General features: G+C 36.4%; 1 protein-coding gene across 4 annotated transcripts in view; it reads left to right on the forward strand.

Moving 5' to 3' along the window:
- LOC150102142 (uncharacterized) overlaps positions 1-18,813 on the forward strand; it is a 385,716-nt gene that overhangs the window by 19,344 nt on the left and 347,559 nt on the right. For all 4 annotated transcript variants that reach the window (XM_090399664.1, XM_090399665.1, XM_090399668.1 and 1 more), the window contains exon 2: positions 17,904-17,948. In XM_090399664.1, the coding sequence (XP_090255790.1) occupies positions 17,904-17,948 (45 nt within the window). The remainder of the gene's footprint in view (positions 1-17,903; positions 17,949-18,813) is intronic.

Below are 18,813 nucleotides of genomic sequence, written 5' to 3' on the forward strand. Positions count from 1 at the left end.
TTGACAGAATACCACATGGAACTCATGTTAGGCAAATAGAACAAATGGGAATGGATATGACACTATTTAAGCTGGACAGATATCAAAAAGTGGTATATGAAGGGGCAGAATCAAGGCAAAAACAGGTGACTAGTGGTGTGCTGCAAAGTTCAGTGCTGGTACTATTGCTGTTTATTTTGTACATAAATGATATGTGAAATAACATGAAAGGAAGTATTCAGTTGTTTGCTGATGATGTGAAATTAGGTAGTATAATAGTTAATCAATGCGATTCAGAGAACTTGGAGGACAATTTAAATAGGCTGTCCATATGGACAAAAGTTAATGGGTGTTAGTTTAATGTTGAGAAATGTCAAGTTATGCATTTTGGGATAAATATATCACATGGCGTGTATTACATTGGTGGCTTGAAATTGACTCCAGGAAAGAAATGAAGCTAAAGATTTAGGGGTAGTGGTAGGTAGTAGACAAAGAGTTAAAGTTTAGAGGACATATTGCTAAGGTAGCCCATAAGATTATTTGGCTATTGAAGAGCACATTAACAAGTAGAGATAAGGAAGTTGTCATTCCTCTTTATCAGGCATTGATATGCCCACATTTGGATTACTGTGCTCAAGTCTGTTTCCCTGGGTTTCTTGGTTGAGGAGAAAAGAGTGGAGAGGAATCAGAGGCTAGTGACCAAGATGGTTAATGGCCTGTGGAATGTTCCCTATGAGGATAGATTGTGTGGATTGCAGAAGTTGATTGATAGGAGAAAAAAAGGGGATATGATAGAAACATTAAAGTTGCTTAAAGGGTTTTATAGGATAGATGCAGGGGAAATGTTTCAGCACTTGGCTAGAAGGACCAAAACAAGAGGTCATCCCTGGAAGTTGAATAAAGATGTGGTTAGTAAGGGTGTGTGGACTAGATTTTTTGTTTGGAGAGTTGTGAATGAGTGTAATTTGTTGCCAGAGTCTGTTGTGAGTGCTTTGCATGTTAATGGGTTTAAGGCGAGGTATGATGGATTGTGTGGATAGATTGGGTTTCCCACAATGAGTCTTTGGACTCCATGGAGGTTGTGATTGGTACTTGTATAGTCCCAAAGGCAATGAGGTTGAGTGTGCTTGAGGAAGGCATTCTGTGAGACTGAAAACTTGTACAAGAATTAGCTTGAATAGCTGGCAGTAGAGGTGACCTATACAGTGTGTCTGGAAGGAGAACTAGTTAAAAAAAAAAAAAAAAAGACTAAGAGTATTGAAAAAGTTAAGATAATTATCAGAAACTCAGATAGGTAAGTATACATTCAATTTGTATTTTATGTTAGATCATTGCTTAGAACAAAAACTTCCACATCATGTCTGGCTTGAACGGTAGTGTTGGAGAAGAGTGGTCAGTTACAGTTGTGGACATTCAGGTCACCTTGGAAGATGACTGCTGTTCGGATTCTGGATTAAAGATGGTTGAGCTTCATGGAGAGGAAGCTGAAGAGGTCCATGTAGTTTCCTGAGTTTGAAGCCTGGTAAATGCAGCAGATGAATGTTACTTAGGTAAGGAAACCTTGAGCCACAGGAGGTCAGAAGCAGGGAATTCTAAATGTGGCATTCTTTGGCTGGCAATCTCAGAACACACTAATGCACAAGTGCCACCCTGATGGTAAAATGAATCATGAAGGGTATAATTTGGGGCATTGAAGGTAAACTGTAGTTAATGTAGTAGCAATTTGGGTTTCAGTTAAAAGGTCTGGTTTAGATATCTGTAAGTGGTGGTGAACATCATCAAATTCCTGCCATGTACCCTCAAGGGATGTACAGGATATGATAGTACTACATGAAAAATTTACATCACATTACTAACTTCATATCTACAATTTTCCTCCAAATCAGTCTGTTACTTGTCAAGACTCCAACCTTATCAGATCTTATATTTCTATCGTCTAAGACACTTTGTACAGTATCAATCCACCTATATCTTGGTCTTCCTCTGGGTCATTTTCCTGCCAACCTGGCAGAGAACAATTGTTTTTCTAATCTTTCTTAGCCCATTCTGTTTAAGTGACCATACCACCTGAGATTAGCTCTGCTAACACATTCCTGGATGCTGACAATGTCTAGTTCTTTTCTAATATCCTCATTTTTAATATGATATTGCCATTGATGCCATCTGTTCATGCCTCTAATCTTTCTCAGAACGCTCATATCTGCGGTCTCTAGTCTTTGGTCAAGTTTTATTTCTAACCCAGCTCTCAGATCCATAAGTTAAAACTGGTTTGAACACTGTCTTGTATACAGCTAATTTAGTGTTCTGACTGATTTCTCTCTTATTCCATATGAATTTATTCAATTGACTTCCTAACATACCAGCTTTGTTGATTCTGTTGTCTATTTCCATATTTAATTTACCATCTTCGCTAAAAATCGTGCCTAAGTAGTTGAAATGTTTTACTTGTTCCACAGGTTCTCCGTTCACAACGCAGTTGACATTTTCAACGATTCTGCCTATTTTCATTGTCTTTGTCTTTTTATTGTTGACCTTCATACCATATCTATTACAACAGTTATTCAATTTAGTTAAGGAATCTGGAATCTTGCAGACTTGTAGCAGATTTATTTAGAAGTATAATATCGTCCGCATAAAGCAAAGAGCTGACGTTAACATGAACATTTATGTTGAAATTTATGACATAAATGTGTGAAAATGATTTTGTAGGGATTCTGGTGTGTTTGGAATATTGTGTCTTCCACTTACCACTATTCAGACTTCCTTCTGGGCCAGGCCTGACAAGGTATGTGGAAGCAGGATTATGACTAGGAAGCCTCCTGACTTGTTACAGACAGGTTCAGCCTGTATGCTATCTGGTGGCCAGTCTGTGTTACCACTGTTTTAACTGATGTACCTTCAAAATTGAGGAGGGTCTGGGTCTCTAAGTATCCTAGGTATATTCTTGAAGAGTATTACTCACACTGCATGGGTAAGGGAGAGAGATGGACAGAGACTGGAATCTCTACTCTAGAGGCTAAACATAGACTTTGCCCCTTTAGATCCCCAATAAGCAGGTTGTGGTGTTTGACCAGGAGATAGTCATCTACAACCTAGTTGTTTGGTTGACGTTTCCTTCGACTAGGAAAATATACTTATGCAGTGGGATTGTTCGCTGCATGTGCCAGAGCCCCTTTTGTGAAAATAGACCATAAATTGAGAAGGCAGGGTTGTCTTGACAGGAACAGAATGTATATATACTGAGATGCTCGGTGATGTGCCATACCAGTCCTTGTTAAGTATCCTGTTGTATGCTTTTTTGGAGGCTTCAACTCTCTGAAGATCGCTCACTCCAGACACACCATCCATCCCTCATATTCAGGGGCTATTTCCTCATTTTCCATGGCATTTACCTTTTGTTACTGTTTCGAAAAGTCCTCCTTTCATCCTTTCAGTGTTCTAAAGTATTTCAACTTTCTTCTACCGGTTTTCTTAAGGAGCCTTAAAATTCTTCTAATCCTTTCTAGCACCCATCCATTTGTCCACCTTTCAGTAATATGATATCCTCAACACCTTCTTTAACACCACATATCAAAAGCAGCTATCCATTTCCTATCAGACTTCTTTAGGTTCCAAGTGTCTCACATCCATAAGTTGCTGTTGGTAAAACAGCTGCATTCAAAATCCTCAAATATTTTTTCCCATGAAGATATTCATCCTTCCAGATTTTAGACTAGGCTCTTACTGTTGTTTTAGCCATTCCTAATTTTGTTCTGACACCTTCTGAACAGCAATTCTTCATGTAATAAAAAATAACTAACACTGGGTTTATAGGTCATAATAATTATTTAATAAACCTACTAGTTTCGCTACTTAAGCTAGTGGCTTCGTCTAGGTTAAGGATGAAGAAACAAATATACAACAAGCATTAAATATGAATCATTACACAACTAAACACCGAATGTGTAGGAATCAAAAATATGCAACACTTTGTAGAAAAACTAGGAGAAATTTCTATCTCACCAATGGATGTTTTAGCTAGTCTGGATATTGTATCGTTATTCACAAATGTTCCTATAGATGAAGTTATGGTACTTATCAGTGCTTTTTTTCTGGAAAAAAAGGTGCCGGTACTCACCATGAAGATGTTATTACAGCAACTTCCACACTTTTAACATATCCTCCTATATGCCCTCGTCGTCTCTAGATCACGTCTTGCTTTTGGTATCAACTGTAGAATGATGACCTCAGAGCATCCATGAGTCCACATATTTGCTGAAGTCATTTTTCTGCAAACGTGTCCAACATTTGGGCCAATCATTATCACTACAACTCTTTCAACGAACATCCTGGAGTTTACAATATTCCATGTTCTTGTGGCCTTAATTACATAGGGCAACCATCGAGAAGTTTAGAAATAAGACAAAAGGAACATGTTGGAGATGTCAATAACAGAGAAGACAGCTCAGGTCTGCCATTCCATTTCCTCCACTCACCACAACATTGAATGGGACAAGAGCTCCATGCTGTACGTTGATGACAATTTCATCAACAACATCAAAGAGGCTAACAGTGGATCCACTCTCAACAGAAACTGAATGATGATTTTGTGTGACATTATTTGGAAGTCACTAATTAGATCTTTTAACACATTGGTCTTTAATTTTTCTGCAAACTATCAGACTCATCTGCTGAACAATGACTGACCATGTGCCAGCTTCCATGCTCCATGTGTTTCTTTTTTACTGTATTTTACTGTATTCTGTGTCTTTTGTGTAACAGTTCCTATACATTTGGTGTTTAGTTATGTAATGATTCATAGTTAATACTTGTTGAATATTTGAATATTCATTCTTAACCCAGACGAAGCCACTAGCTTAAGTGGTGAAACTAATAGGTTTATTAAATAATTATTATGAGCTAACCCCACTGTCAGTTATTTTTTATCACATTAATTTTTTGGTAAAAAAAAAAAAAAATCAACATACTCAGCAATTTTTCAGAAGTTAGCAAGTAGCAGGAAGTACTTGCTAACTTCCTCAATTCTTTCTCCATTAAGGTAGACTAGTTTCTCAGGAGCATCCCTGTCTGTATTTCCTTTGAGAACCATAATCTTTGTCTTGCTAGGATTTAGCTGAAGTCCTCTGTTCTTACTGATCTCGTTAACTTTTTTTTCAAGAATTTGTCCCAGTTCTTTATCATTACATAATATCATTTCATCAGCATACCTCAGATTACTGATGAATCTACTCATCTATTCATCTAAACAGGTGAGGATAAAGTAGGCATCCTTTCCTAACTCCTTTCTATCCTAAAGCCACTCACTTAATCCAACACCTGATCTTACCATGGCTTCTTGCTCTCTAGAGTTTCACATGCTGAACACAGTCAAAAGCTTTAGAGTAGTCTATGAAAGTTCTGCCTTGTTCCTCAGGCATCTCTGCTTGAAGTTTGGCCTCAATCCTATTTAGAATTATTAAAATCTTTCTGCATGAGTGATTATACTAATAGTTCTATAGTTCCCTGCACATTAGTGACCTATGTAATATTATCTCATAATATGTAAGCTGATATTCTATGAGTGCAAAGTCCACTGCCCTGATAAGGCTGTCTACATTAAATCTCAGCTCTGATAAAGTTCCAGGATAGCAGAAAGCAGGGGAAAAAAAGTTCTGTTACATAAAGGGGATGCCAAGACTGCAGTAGCAAATTATAGACAAATTGATGGTCAAGGTATCTGAAAAGTTGGTCATAAACAGAATTCAGGATTGTATGGAAAAGAATATGATACTTTTTTTTTTGAGGGGGGGGGGTAGCCTTGATTTGTTAGGGTTAAGTCATGCCTTAGTAATTTACTAATTTTTTAATATAGAGTGATGGTTGAGTATCTGCTGCATAATAATCAAACAAATTAAAAAAAAAACATGATAACTACAGTAATGAACTTTAATGAAATGCAGTTATTTTGTACTGAAATTAACAGTACATTGTCAATCTGTGGAAACAAGTAGTTCAAAGAACAGAAATACTAGGTAAATGCAACAATCCGTTTACAAGTCAAAATTGTTGCCACATGCTAGAGAAATAGTATTAAAAAAAAGGAAAAAAAACTATATTTACATAAGATGAGAATATCTGGATCTTTTTTGGGGGGTGGGGAGGGAGAGAGAAACAATCATTTTGATTCATATTAGGCTAGTGTATAAAGGCTTCAACAGCTTGCTTTGAAAAGCAGTTGATATTTAACAGTGCTTCTGTGGGGAAGACAATCTTTATCCCAAAGGATACAGGATACTTTAACCACATTTGGTTAATATGTTGGAGAGGCTAGTGAGATCCAAAATGGGGTTTACAATAGTGGTATTGTCTTTGATGAACAGCATGGATTTGCTAATGGGAGGTCATATTTTAGTAATCTACTTACTTCAGTAAAGAACCAAGAGGCTATTTTTTTGGTGATGTAAATTAAGTTAAGGGGATAATAAATCCCTTGTTATTTCAAAGCCAATTAAGAAACTTGAAGATCAAAATCTAAGAGTTTTATGCTGAAGAACTTTCAGTGAGTCCAAGCGTAAGTCAACACCTGTTAGTACAACACTAGGGCAACTCAGAGCAAAGGTGGAGCAAGTTTTGATCGCTGTCCTTAATATTTTCTCATAATGTAAAACGCAGCTCCTAGGAGATGTATTACTACATTATGAGGGAAGGTTAGATACTGGTTTCGACCTTATTGAGGTCTCATCAGTGAGTAGGTAGACCTGGATAATAGCAAGGTTTAAGTGAACCAAACTTACATACTTTACTATATGAATTGCCAGAAAGGTGTATCCATATATTATTACTACAATAAAGAGCCAAGAGGCTATTTTTTTTCGTTTGGTTCACTTAAACCTTGATATTATCCAGGTCTACCTACTCATTGATGAGACCTCAATAAAGGTCGAAACCAGTCTGGGTAGTGACCTTGCCTCATAATGTAAAACAGTAATACATCTCCTAGGAGCTGCGTTTTACATTATGAGAAAATATTAAGGATAGTGAACGAAACTTGCTCCAAATTGCCCTAGTTGTACTATCAGGTGTTGACTTATGCTTGGACTCGCGAAAGTTCTTTGGCATGAAACTCTTTGATTTTGATCTTCGAGTTTCTTATTCGGCTTTGAAATAATGAGGGATTTATTATCCCCTTAACTTAATTTACGTCGCCGAAAAAAATAGCCTCTTGGCTCTTTATGGTAGTAATCATATATGGGTACACCTTTCTGGCAGTTCATATAGTAAAGTATGTAAGTTCGGTTCACTTAAACCTTGGTATTATCCAGGTGTACCTACTCACTGATGAGACCTCAATAAAGGTCGAAACCATGTGAATTGATTATTTGGGAAATGTTGATCAAGTATCTCAGACAAAACTATTTTAATACCAACTCGTAACTGACTAAAGCTGTTGGGTACAGGACTGATGATAGGAACTAAAGCTAACAAAACATGTTACAGACTTGACATTAACAGAATTCTAATTATAAATTACAAAACAACACTGAACGTGTGCAATATACATGTGGCACCTACGTGATTTCACTTGTTGTTGTTTTGGAACATTTTATAGTTGATACTAAAGTTTTGGTTCCTATTAAGATTTTCTACAGAACAGGCAACTGTTGTGTCTTCTTTAAAAATACGAGCACGGTAATCCTCTTCTATGTAAGGAATACAGCTTTTATCCCACTCAATGACATGGTTGGTTGTGGAGAAATGGGAAGATAAGCCCGATATATGTTATCTGTTGTTTTTGACATATCCGATGTGTTCTCTCTGTCTTATCTCAAGGCTTCTTGAAGTTTGGCCGATGTAACTTAAACCGCACGAGCACGGGATATTGTAAACTCCAGCATATTTAAAGAAAGGATGGAAGTCTTTTGGAGATCTTAAGAGTTGTCGAATTATTCTATCTTTAGGTTTAAAGGTCACCCTTGTTCTATGTGGTTTGAGGAGTTTAGCAACCTTGTTAGAGGCTGTCCCCACGTATGGAATGACGATTGTGGTAATATATCGAGTGTCTTCTTGTTGTCTTTGTGGTGGATCAGAGAACAGAATCTTGTTAACAAGTCTCTGGGGGTAGCCATTCAAGATGAGGTTGTTGGATATCAGTGTCAATTCGTCTTGGAGATCTTTTTGGTCTGTTGTGATCCGGACAGCTCTCTTCTTTAGCACATGTACAATGCTGAGTTTTTGAGAAATGTGGTGGTAGAAGCTGAAGTGTAAATAACGTCCTGTATTCTGAGTTTTCTATAAACTGAGAGGTTGAAATGACCATTGCTTCTTAATTAGGATATCCAGAAATGGTAGTTGTTTTTCTTTATCAAACTTCAGAGTGAATTTGATTGAATGGAGAAAGGAGTTGATCTTCTTTAGGAATTCAAATAAGTCATCTTTTTTGTGGTTCCACACTCTGAAGATGTCATCCACATACTATATTGTGGGTTTGGGGTCTATTGAGATAAAATTCTACTTTCAAGATCTTCCATGAAAAGATCGGCACAAGATGGTGAGAGGGGGCTGCCCATTGCCAAGCCAGTCAATTGCTGGTAAATGGTTTTCTTCCATAAAAAATAATTTGATGTTAGGCAACGACTGAACAGCGAAGCGATATCTTGTGGAAACAAAGTATCTAAAATGTTGATGACTTCTACCACAGGGATGTTTGTAAATAAAGATTGGACATCTAAGCTGGCCAGTAGATCGTTTTCGGAGATGGAAATGTTTTCTAATTTGTCTACAAAATGTTGTGAATTTCTGATATATAGTTTCTGATTAACTTTATTTACAAACATTTCTGTGGTAGAAGTCATCCACATTTTAAGTACTTTGTTTCCACGAGATATCGCTTCACTGTTCAGTCATTGCCTAACATCAAACTATTTTTTATGGAAGAAAACCATTTAACATCAATATTGACGGACTTGGCAATGGGCAGCCCCTCTCACCATCTTATGTCGATCTTTTCATAGAAGTTCTTGAAAGTAGAATTTTATCTCAAGTAGACTCCAAACCCACAATATGGTATGTGGATGACATCTTCATTGTGTGGAACCACAAAAAAGATGACTTATTTGAATTCCTAAATAAGATCAACAGATCATCTCCTTTCACCATTCAATCAAATTCACTCTGGACTTTGAAAAAGAAAAACAACTACCATTTCTGGATATCCTAATTAAGAAGCAAGCTAATGGTCATTTCATCCTCTCAGTTTATAGAAAACCCACGAATACAGGATGTTATTTACACTTCAGCTCCTCCCACCACATTTCTCAAAAACTCAGCATTGTACATGTGCTAAAGAAGAGAGCTGTCCGGATTACAACAGATCAAAAAGATCTCCAAGACGAATTGACACTGATATCCAACATCCTCATCTTGAATGGTTACCCCCAGAAACTTGTTAACAAGATTATGTTCTCTGATCCACCACAAAGACAAAGAAGACACTTTATATATTACCACAATCGTCATTCCATACGTGGGGACGGCCTCTAACAAGGTTGCTAAATTCCTCAAACCACATAAAATAAGAGTGACCTTTAAACCTAAAGATAGAATTCGACAACTCTTAAGATCTCCAAAAGACTTCCATCCTTTCTTTAAATATGCTGGAGTTTACAATATCCCATGCTCGAGCGGTTTAAGTTACATCGGCCAAACTTCAAGAAGCCTTGAGATAAGACAGAGAGAACACATCGGATATGTCAAAAACAACAGACAACATATATCAGGCTTATCTTCCCATTTCTCCACAACCAACCATGTCATTGAGTGGGATAAAAGCTGTACTCCTTACATAGAAGAGGATTACCGCACTCGTATTTTTAAAGAAGCCACAACAGTCACCCATTCTGTAGAAAATCTTAATAGGAATCAAGGTTTAATTTTATCTGAGATCTGGAAGACCCTAATTAGATCTCTAAACACACAAGACATGAACTTTAGTACCAACTATAAAACGTTCCTAAACAACAACAAGTGAAATCATGTACGTGCCACACTTGTATTGCTCACGTTCAGTGTTGTTTAGTAATTTATAATTAGAATCTGTTAATGGCTAGTCTGTAACATGCTTTGTTAGCTTTAGTTCCTATCATCAGTCCTGTACCCTGAAGATGCCAACAGCTTTAGTTGGTGAAACTAGTTGGTATTAAGATAATTTTTTTTGAGATACTTGATTAACATTTCCCAAATAGTCAATTCACATAGCTTCTGTGGTCAAGAAAAGCATATGTCGTTTGATATTAATAATGTTGAAACTGGTCTGGGTAGTGACCTTCCTTCATAATGTTATGAGCAAAAACTAGCCACAGGAGTAGTCTTTGTAGACCTAACTGCAGCATATGATACCGTAAACCATCTCACACTCAGAAATAAAATATACAGAATAACTAGAGACTGTCACCTTGTCCTCCTGATCCAATCACTCTTGGAAAACAGATGCTTTTACGTGGACCTTGGGGGCTGGAAGAGCTGCTGGCACCACCAAAAAAATTGCCTCCCCGAAGGAAGTGTGTTATCACCATTACTTTTCAACATCTATGTCAATGATCTCCCCATCTTTTCAGGAACTAGAAATTTTTTCTACGCTGATGACCTTGCCATAACTACTCAGTCAAAAAATTTCAAGTTCATTGAAGCTACTCTATCACTTGCCTTAAATAGTCTAACAACATACTATACCAGCAATCAACTAAAACCAAGCCCCTTGAAAACCCAGACTGGCCTTTTCTACCTTAACATTAAGGAAGCCAACAGGAAGCTACAGATTTCTTGGGGAGGCTCTAATATAGAACATTCCTGGAAACCAATCTACCTCAGTGTGACTTTGATTGCACCCTCTCATACAAAACCCACATAGAAAAAACAAAGGCAAAGTGAATGCAAGAAATAACATACTAAGAAAGCTCACTTCCTCCAAATGGGGTGCAGACCCTAGCACACCGAGATCTGCCTTGGCCCTTTGCTATTCTTCTGCTGAATATGCTTGCCCAGTATGGTCCAGATCCTGCCATGCTGAAAAACTTGACCCAGCATTGAATGAAAGGTGCCACTTAATTACAGGATGCCTGAAACCAGCACCACTAAAAGACCTGTATACTTTGGCTGGTATTGCACCCCCCTTCAATTTGAATGCATTCTCAGCTGATGAAAGAAGCAGACAAATGAATGATGAATGCCGCCCACTGTTCGGCCAGACCTCAGTACCCCAAAGACTAAGATCCTGACATAGCTTCCTGACAACTGTTGAACCACCTAAAAACCTCCCAGAGACAAGACAAGACTTCAACAATGGCTTGCACTATATCCTGAAAATAATACTGGTATTCCAACAGCGGAACATCTTCCACGTGGTGCCCACTTGGACTGGAATACTTGGAAAAGCCTAAACAGACTCCGGACGACAGGACGCTGCAAACAAAACCTCATCAAATGGGGCTACCTCACATGCTCAGACAATTGTGAGTGTGGGACAACCCAGTCCATGGAACACCTTCTTTCTTGTCCCTTTCTTCCATTGCTTTGTGCAAAAGAGGACCTTATATCCTGCACAGAAAGAGCAGTTGATTGTGCAAGATACTGGAGGAACATCTGACCATGTTTATTGTATATAAGTTATGTATAGTTTCCTTTTTTTCATATTTAATTATTATTCCCTGTATAATTCACTTACCAAATCTAAGCTAATCTCATTGTAATATATCCTAATTTGTTGTAAATCATGTTGTACCACTTACTTACTACTGTACTACTTATGTTTGGATATGAAATAAAAAAAAAATTTAAAACAGTAATACATCTCCTAGGAGCTGCATTTTACATTATGAGAAAATATTAAAGACAGTGATCGAAACTTGCTCCATCTTTGTTCCAAGTTGCCCTAGTGTTGTACTAACAGGTGTTGACTTAAGCTTGGACTCGCCGAAAGTTCTTTGGCATGAAACTCTTAGATTTCGATCTTCGAGTTTCTTATTCGGCTTTGAAATAATGAGGGATTTATTATCCCCTTAACTTAATCTACTTACTTAGTACAATAAAGTGACAGTTGCATATGGACAAGGGAGATGGATATACATTCGTATACTTTGATTTTGCAAAGACTTGTGATAGATTATCACATGATAAGTTAATATTCAAACTAGAGTGGATGGGGTTGAACATTAAACTAGTGCATTGGATTGGAGATTGGCTGTCTGATAGGTATGAGAAAATTGTATATGGGGGAGCAATATCCCAGAAGAGGAAAGTCACTAGTGATGTGCCTCAGGGATCTGTTTTTGAGCCATTGCTGTTTAACCTGTATGTTAATGATATTGGGGAAGATTTGGATGGGGATATTCAGTTGCTTGCAGATGATGCAAAGTTGGGACAAAGTATGAGGAGTAGAGGAGATGTTGTTGCCTTATAAGAAGATCTGAATCGATTAAATGAATGGGTGCAGAAGCGGAGATGCCTATTCAATGTCATAAAATGTAAGGTATTAAAATTTGGAAAATAAAGCTGGGATGTCGAATTTACTCTTGGTGGAGATATATTGTTGGCAGTGGAGGAAATAAGTGATTGGAGTGATGGTGGATAAGGATCTAAAATTTAAAGGATACATTGCCAAAATTGTGAGGACAACACAGCGAATTTTGGCAACAATCATGCAGAGGACACTGACTTGTCTAAGTAAGGAGATTCTGGTTCCATTCTATAAGGCCTTGATTGGGCCACATATAGACTACTGTGCACAGATTTGATCACCTGATATTCAAAAGGATGAAGATATATTGAAAAGGTCTAGATGCAATTGACTAAGGTGGTTTCTGGTCTCTGGAATGTTGAGTATGAAGAAAGGTTGAGAAGATGCAGTTTGAAGTCTAGTGGATAGGAGGAAGAGTGATGATGTGATAGAGATGTACAAGTTGGTAAGGGGTTGTAATAAGATTAACATTAAAGAGGTTTTCATAAAATGGGAAGAAAACTGGTCTGCTGGCCAAGTGGTTAGCGTATCTGCTTTCCAGCCAAAAGGCTGCGAGCTCAAATCCTGCTGTGGGCATGGATGTTTGTGAGTGTCTGTGGAAATAAAATACTAGTGGTGGTAGATGGCGTCGGTGTAGTTGCGGTCAGTTGGTGGATTGAGTAGTAGAGACAGAGTTGTAGAGCAGGTGCCCCCCCTCGTTGAGCCCTTGGACTCCGTGGTGGTGTCAAATAATAATATAATAAAAACAAAAGGTCATTCCTGGAAGCTATATGAGGAGTGTGTGTGTGTGTGTGAACTAGGGAGTGAGAAGCAGCAAGTTTTTTGCATGGAAAGTTGTGTATAATGCATTGACTGATAATGTGTCCTCCCACAGTGAGTTTTTGACTCCATGGGGATCTTGGGATAATAATGTGCTTAGTATCAATATATGCTGTGCCAAACCAGACTTTTGAGGTTTCAGTTATTCAACGTAGTGTCGATGTTCATTTATTCTTTTTACTACAGAATAGACTGTTTGCCTAAAGTGTGTCAAATTATATTCACAATGGATATGGCAAACACCAGTAAAGATAGTGATGACAGTCTTTTGTGATGATAAGAGATGAGACATTTTGTTGATAGGAAAATATATGGGATTAAGGTGAAGCTTCTTCAAAAGTCTACCAGTATGTTCAGATATGGGATTGGAACCCTGTGGTGTAGCAAGGAATCTTTAGAATTTGGAATGTTGGAGTCAGTTATCATTATATTTGATGAGGTTGTAACCATTTCATTCTGTTAAGGTTTTGAAAGTGAGAAGTTCTTGTTGTTCGCCTGAAGGAGAAGATTATGCGCTCCCTCAATTAATGACTTGACAATAATTTTTTGGGTGGTGTGATGAGCAGACTTGATGTATATATCTCCCAGTAAAGGTAGGTTTCTGATGAATGCTGGTTGATAAAGTACCGGAGGCTGTGCAAGTAAGAAGGATGTCCAAAACTGGCAGCACTTTCTTTTTCCATGGCAAATTGAATACATGGTTGAAGGCTATTGATCTGACATAGGAAGTTGGTAAATTTGTTTACAGGATGAGGCCAGACAGCAAAATCATCATCAGTGCAGTGAAACCAGAAAGAGGGTTGGGGATGAAAACAAAGAGTCTTTCAAATGATTCAAATAATAATTAGCCAAAGGTGGAGCTAATTATTATTAGCTCCACCTTTGGCAGAGGGTATTCAAAAGCTGTGTCTCCAATCTGTTTATAGATCTTGTTTTTTAAGCTAAAATATCCTGTTTTTATAACACATTCAAAAATCTTCACACCATCAGGAGAGAAATCATCATATAGAAAACTAATAGTGTCAGACAACAGCTTGTTGGTAAATAGAGAAAAAATGTCAAAAGTAACTAAAATATCTGATTCTTGCATTTCTATATCCTTTTTTTCAAGAAAATGTGTGGAATTCTTGATGAATGATCTGAATTGTCCAGTATGGACAGTTAATAGATGTGAAAGAAACTTTGCAGTTGTCTATGTGGGAGAATTAGTAGAATTCACAATAAGTTATTTAAATTAAGGGGATATTAGATCCCACATTGTTTTAAAACTGAATAAGAAACTCAAAGATTTGGAATCAGAGTTTCATGCCGCATATAGTATAAAAAACTATAAAAGTATCGGCGAATACTATATTCGGCATGAAACTCTCTGATTCCAAATCTTTGAATTTCTTATTCGGTTTTAAAACAATGTGGGATCTAATATCCCCTTAATTTAAATAATGTTTATATCGCCGAAATGAAGCCTGTTGGCTCTTTTTATTTAAGTGCACAATAAGTCTTATTAGAGCAACCATCTTTGTAATTTTTTTGAAGACCACATAAACAAGTTCTTCCAAATTGTGTGCATAACTGCTTCAAAGTATGTTCATCCCAGCTAACAATGTCTTCAAGAAGCTTATTTAATTGTTTAATCTATGTTTTGGGGATTATAACTAATTTCTTGATAGGTGGAGATATCCTGTAAAAGGCAGTCTATCATCATCATCTCATAATTGGCTTTATCCATTACAACTACAGCTTTTCCTTTATCTGCTTTTGAAATAAATATACGACTCTCTTATTTTAATGAAGGCAGCACATGGAATTCTGTAGTAGATAAATTATGCAGGTAATTGGCTTCTAAAGAATGATGCTGCAACTTCAAAACTTAGTTTGTTAGCACCTTTACTTGAAAGACCAGAAACATTGTCTTTGATATTATGCAAAAAATCAACATATGGAATGGATTCAGGTAGTATAACTGATATGATGATTTTTAGTTAGCACACTGGCCTCAGCATCAGTCAGCAGATACTCAGAAATGTTATTATCCATTTATAAGTAGAAATGTTTTCCAGTACATACATTTTTGTTTATGACATAATGATTCAATAAACATTCATCAGTCTGTATGAATGTTTTTCATAAGAAAAACATTCATACAGACTGATTTCTATGTTTTGAAACACATAGAACAATATCCAGTAATTTGCTAGATTCCTATCCCATATATTTCTCTGAATGGTAGAATTTTGAGAAAGTTTCACCTTAATCTCACATATTTTCCATCAACAAAATTTCCCATATCTTTCTTCTTACAAAAGATGAACTTTTGCCTTTTGTCTTTAGCTGGTGATTAGTTAAAGAATTAATGTTAATTTTTTAAAAATTATTATTATTATTATTATTATTATTATTATAAAAACCTCCATGGAGTCAAAGACTCATTGTGGGAGGTCCACTGTTATACACACAGTTTATCATACTGTGCCTTAAATATATTCACTGTCTCTGCACACACCACACTCTCGGGCAAAGCATTCCAATCACTCACCACTCTCCATGCAAAAAACCTGCTCCTCACTCCCTTGCTCACACCCTCCTTATACAGCTTCCAGGAATGACCTCTTGTTCTCCTGCTATCCTCACCCATTCTGTGCAAAACCTCCCCGACGTTAATCTGGTAATAACCACTCAACAGCTTATATGTCTCAATCATATCCCCCCTCCTCCTTCTATCCACCAATTTCTTCAAATTGCATTTTGTCAATCTGTCTTCATACTCTACATTCCAGAGACCAGAAACCACCTTAGTCAATCGCCTCTGAACTTTTTCCAACGCAATTTCATCTTTTTGAAAACCAGGTGACCAGATCTGTGCACAGTAATCCATATGTGGCCTGATCAAAGCCTTATACAAAGGAACCATAACATCCTTACTTCTACAAGTCAATGTCCTCCGCATCATAAAAGAGCCTACTCTGAAGAGCATAGTATTGATACTGAACACAGTAATTGGGATGGAACTCGTCTTCTCAATAGAAGCAGTTTCAAATATAAACTCCTTTTTCAAAGAAAGTTGTGAATCACTTTTACACTAACCTAACCTGAATCAGAATTAATTGTGTCTTTCCGAAAAGTTTGGAGGGTATTATTTCTCTTGCACACGGCATCCGTTCTAATTGGTAAACTGATTGTTGTGTTTATCTTGTATTCCTCTTCTTTGAATTTCTTGTTTCTACGTGCTGATAATGTACTGTTAATTTCAGTACAAAAATTATTGTTTTTCATGAATGTTTATTACTACTTTTTTTTTTCATTGTATGAAAAAGAATGACTACATGATGATTCTGCTGGATTATGCAAAGACTAATGTTTGACAGCATACTCCATGGAACTCTGTTATGCAAATTGAGATGAATATGAAGGTTGTAATATGGATATGAGTGGCTGATGGATAGATACCAACACCAAAGAGGAGTATGTATACATGAAGGAGCAGAATCCAGGAGAAGGCAGGTAACTGGTGATCTACTGCAAGGTCTATGATTTGCCCACTGCACTCATTTCGTATACATAAATGACATAGGAAATGAACAGAAATATTCAGTTGTTTGCTTGATGAAACAAAATTGAGTGGTGTAATAGTTAAGGTGATTTTAGAGAACTTTAGGATGAATTAAATAGGCTGATAGTATGAGGAAAAGATAATGGATGCCATTTTAATGTGGAAAAGTGGAAAGTTATGTTTATAGTTATTTTATAAGCTGTGTTTTCCACATTAATGGTACTGTAATCAGGAAATTAATGAAACTAGAGATTTGATGAATATGGAGGCAAAGTTCAGTAGACATATTGCAAAGGTGGACAACATAGCTTATAGGATTACTCAGTGATTGAAGAACATCCTAACAAGCAGAGATAAGCAAGTTATGATTTCTCTTTATAAAGTTGTGATACTATAACATCTGAAGTACTGAGCTCAGGTCTGGTCACCTGGATTTCTTGGGAGGGTGGATGTGGTGAACTGGATTCAGAAGCAGGTAGTCAAGATAGTCTATACAACACTTCCTATGACAACAGCTTCAGGATTTGTGAGTTACAAAAGACAGGATATCATAGTAACATTTAAGTCACTAAAATGGTTTTATAAGATTAATCCAGAGGAAATATTTCAAAATTTGTCTAGTGGAGACTGAACAAGTGGTCATCCCTCGAAATTGAGTAAGTGTGCAGTTAGCAAAAGTAAGTATGAGGACTAGATTTTTCACTTTGTGAGTGGAATAAGTAGTCATTGTCTGCTGGTCAGTGTGTTCAAGGAAAGATATGACAGATACTGTGTAGATAGTTTAGGTATCCCATGATGAGGCTTTGGACTCCATGGAGGTTCCTGCGCAGTAATAATAATTGTTTGTATAGTTATTTTATAATGAAAATGAATTCTTAAAATTTGATATTAAGTGTGAATTTTTTTCTCCACAACCTGGAAGCATTCACGAGTACTTCCAAGTTATTCTGTCTCTCATTTTGAGATTATAATTATGAAGAAAATATTTTACTAAATGTTGTACATTAAAGTATAATATAACATTTCAAAGTGTTTTTTTTTTTATTTATTTAATTTATTTTTTAGAAATATGCATTTGAAGTAGTTCATTTTATTGAAGCCCTAAGAAAAGTAAGTATTAAAAGTATTTAGTTGCATTGTTATTATTATTATGCAGTAATTCATCTAACATTCAAAGAACTTGTGAATTTTTGCTCCTGGATATGCAGTCGTTTCACATTTGACTCACTCTTGAAATAGAAATTTCCTGCAACACATTGATGCTCTGTATAGCATTTGCCAGAACTGTGAATTTCATCACCAAAAATTGCTGTGTACATGGTTTATTCATTTCACATAAAGTCCTGCACAAGAGCAGATTCTCATGGAAAGATATAAAGAGAGCTGCAAAATGACCAAATCTTCATAAATCTGATGGAATGTATTTTTTCCTGTTGTAGGAGGTTTGTGTTCCTTAATAATGCTCATTTCATTATCATTGCTCTATTAGCACATTAATTCCAGAATGTGTTTTATGCTACTAGTATGAAATAAGACATGAGACAGCCTAATACGAACATGTTAAAATTGTCATTGTTGAAGTTTGTTTGTTATACATGCTTGCACATGTATTCCAATTCAGTTCATACTGATGTTTTTTTATATATATATATATATATATATATATACAAGGGAAGGAAGGAAATTATAATTTTCATTTAATTTCTAGTATTGAGACCACATGCTTCTAAACATAAAACAGGTTTTTAAAATAAACAGTATAATCTGAAAAGTTTTGTAATGTACGTTTTGTATATGAGATGACTTACATCATCTCGTGTACAAAACTGATTTAAAAAAGACTAAAAAAAAGTAATTACACTTAGCAGATGTTACCAGAACTTCAAAACTAGTACATGTTACTTTATTTATATGTTGTATTAAAAAAAACTGTTGTATTAATTGATATGCACACACATTGGAAGAATGCTAGCTG

The sequence above is a fragment of the Typopeltis vanoorti genome, chromosome 10 (genome assembly GCF_054136105.1).
Source record: "Typopeltis vanoorti isolate ZY-2024b chromosome 10, IOZ_Tvanoo_1.0, whole genome shotgun sequence".
Classification (NCBI taxonomy): domain Eukaryota; kingdom Metazoa; phylum Arthropoda; class Arachnida; order Uropygi; family Thelyphonidae; genus Typopeltis; species Typopeltis vanoorti.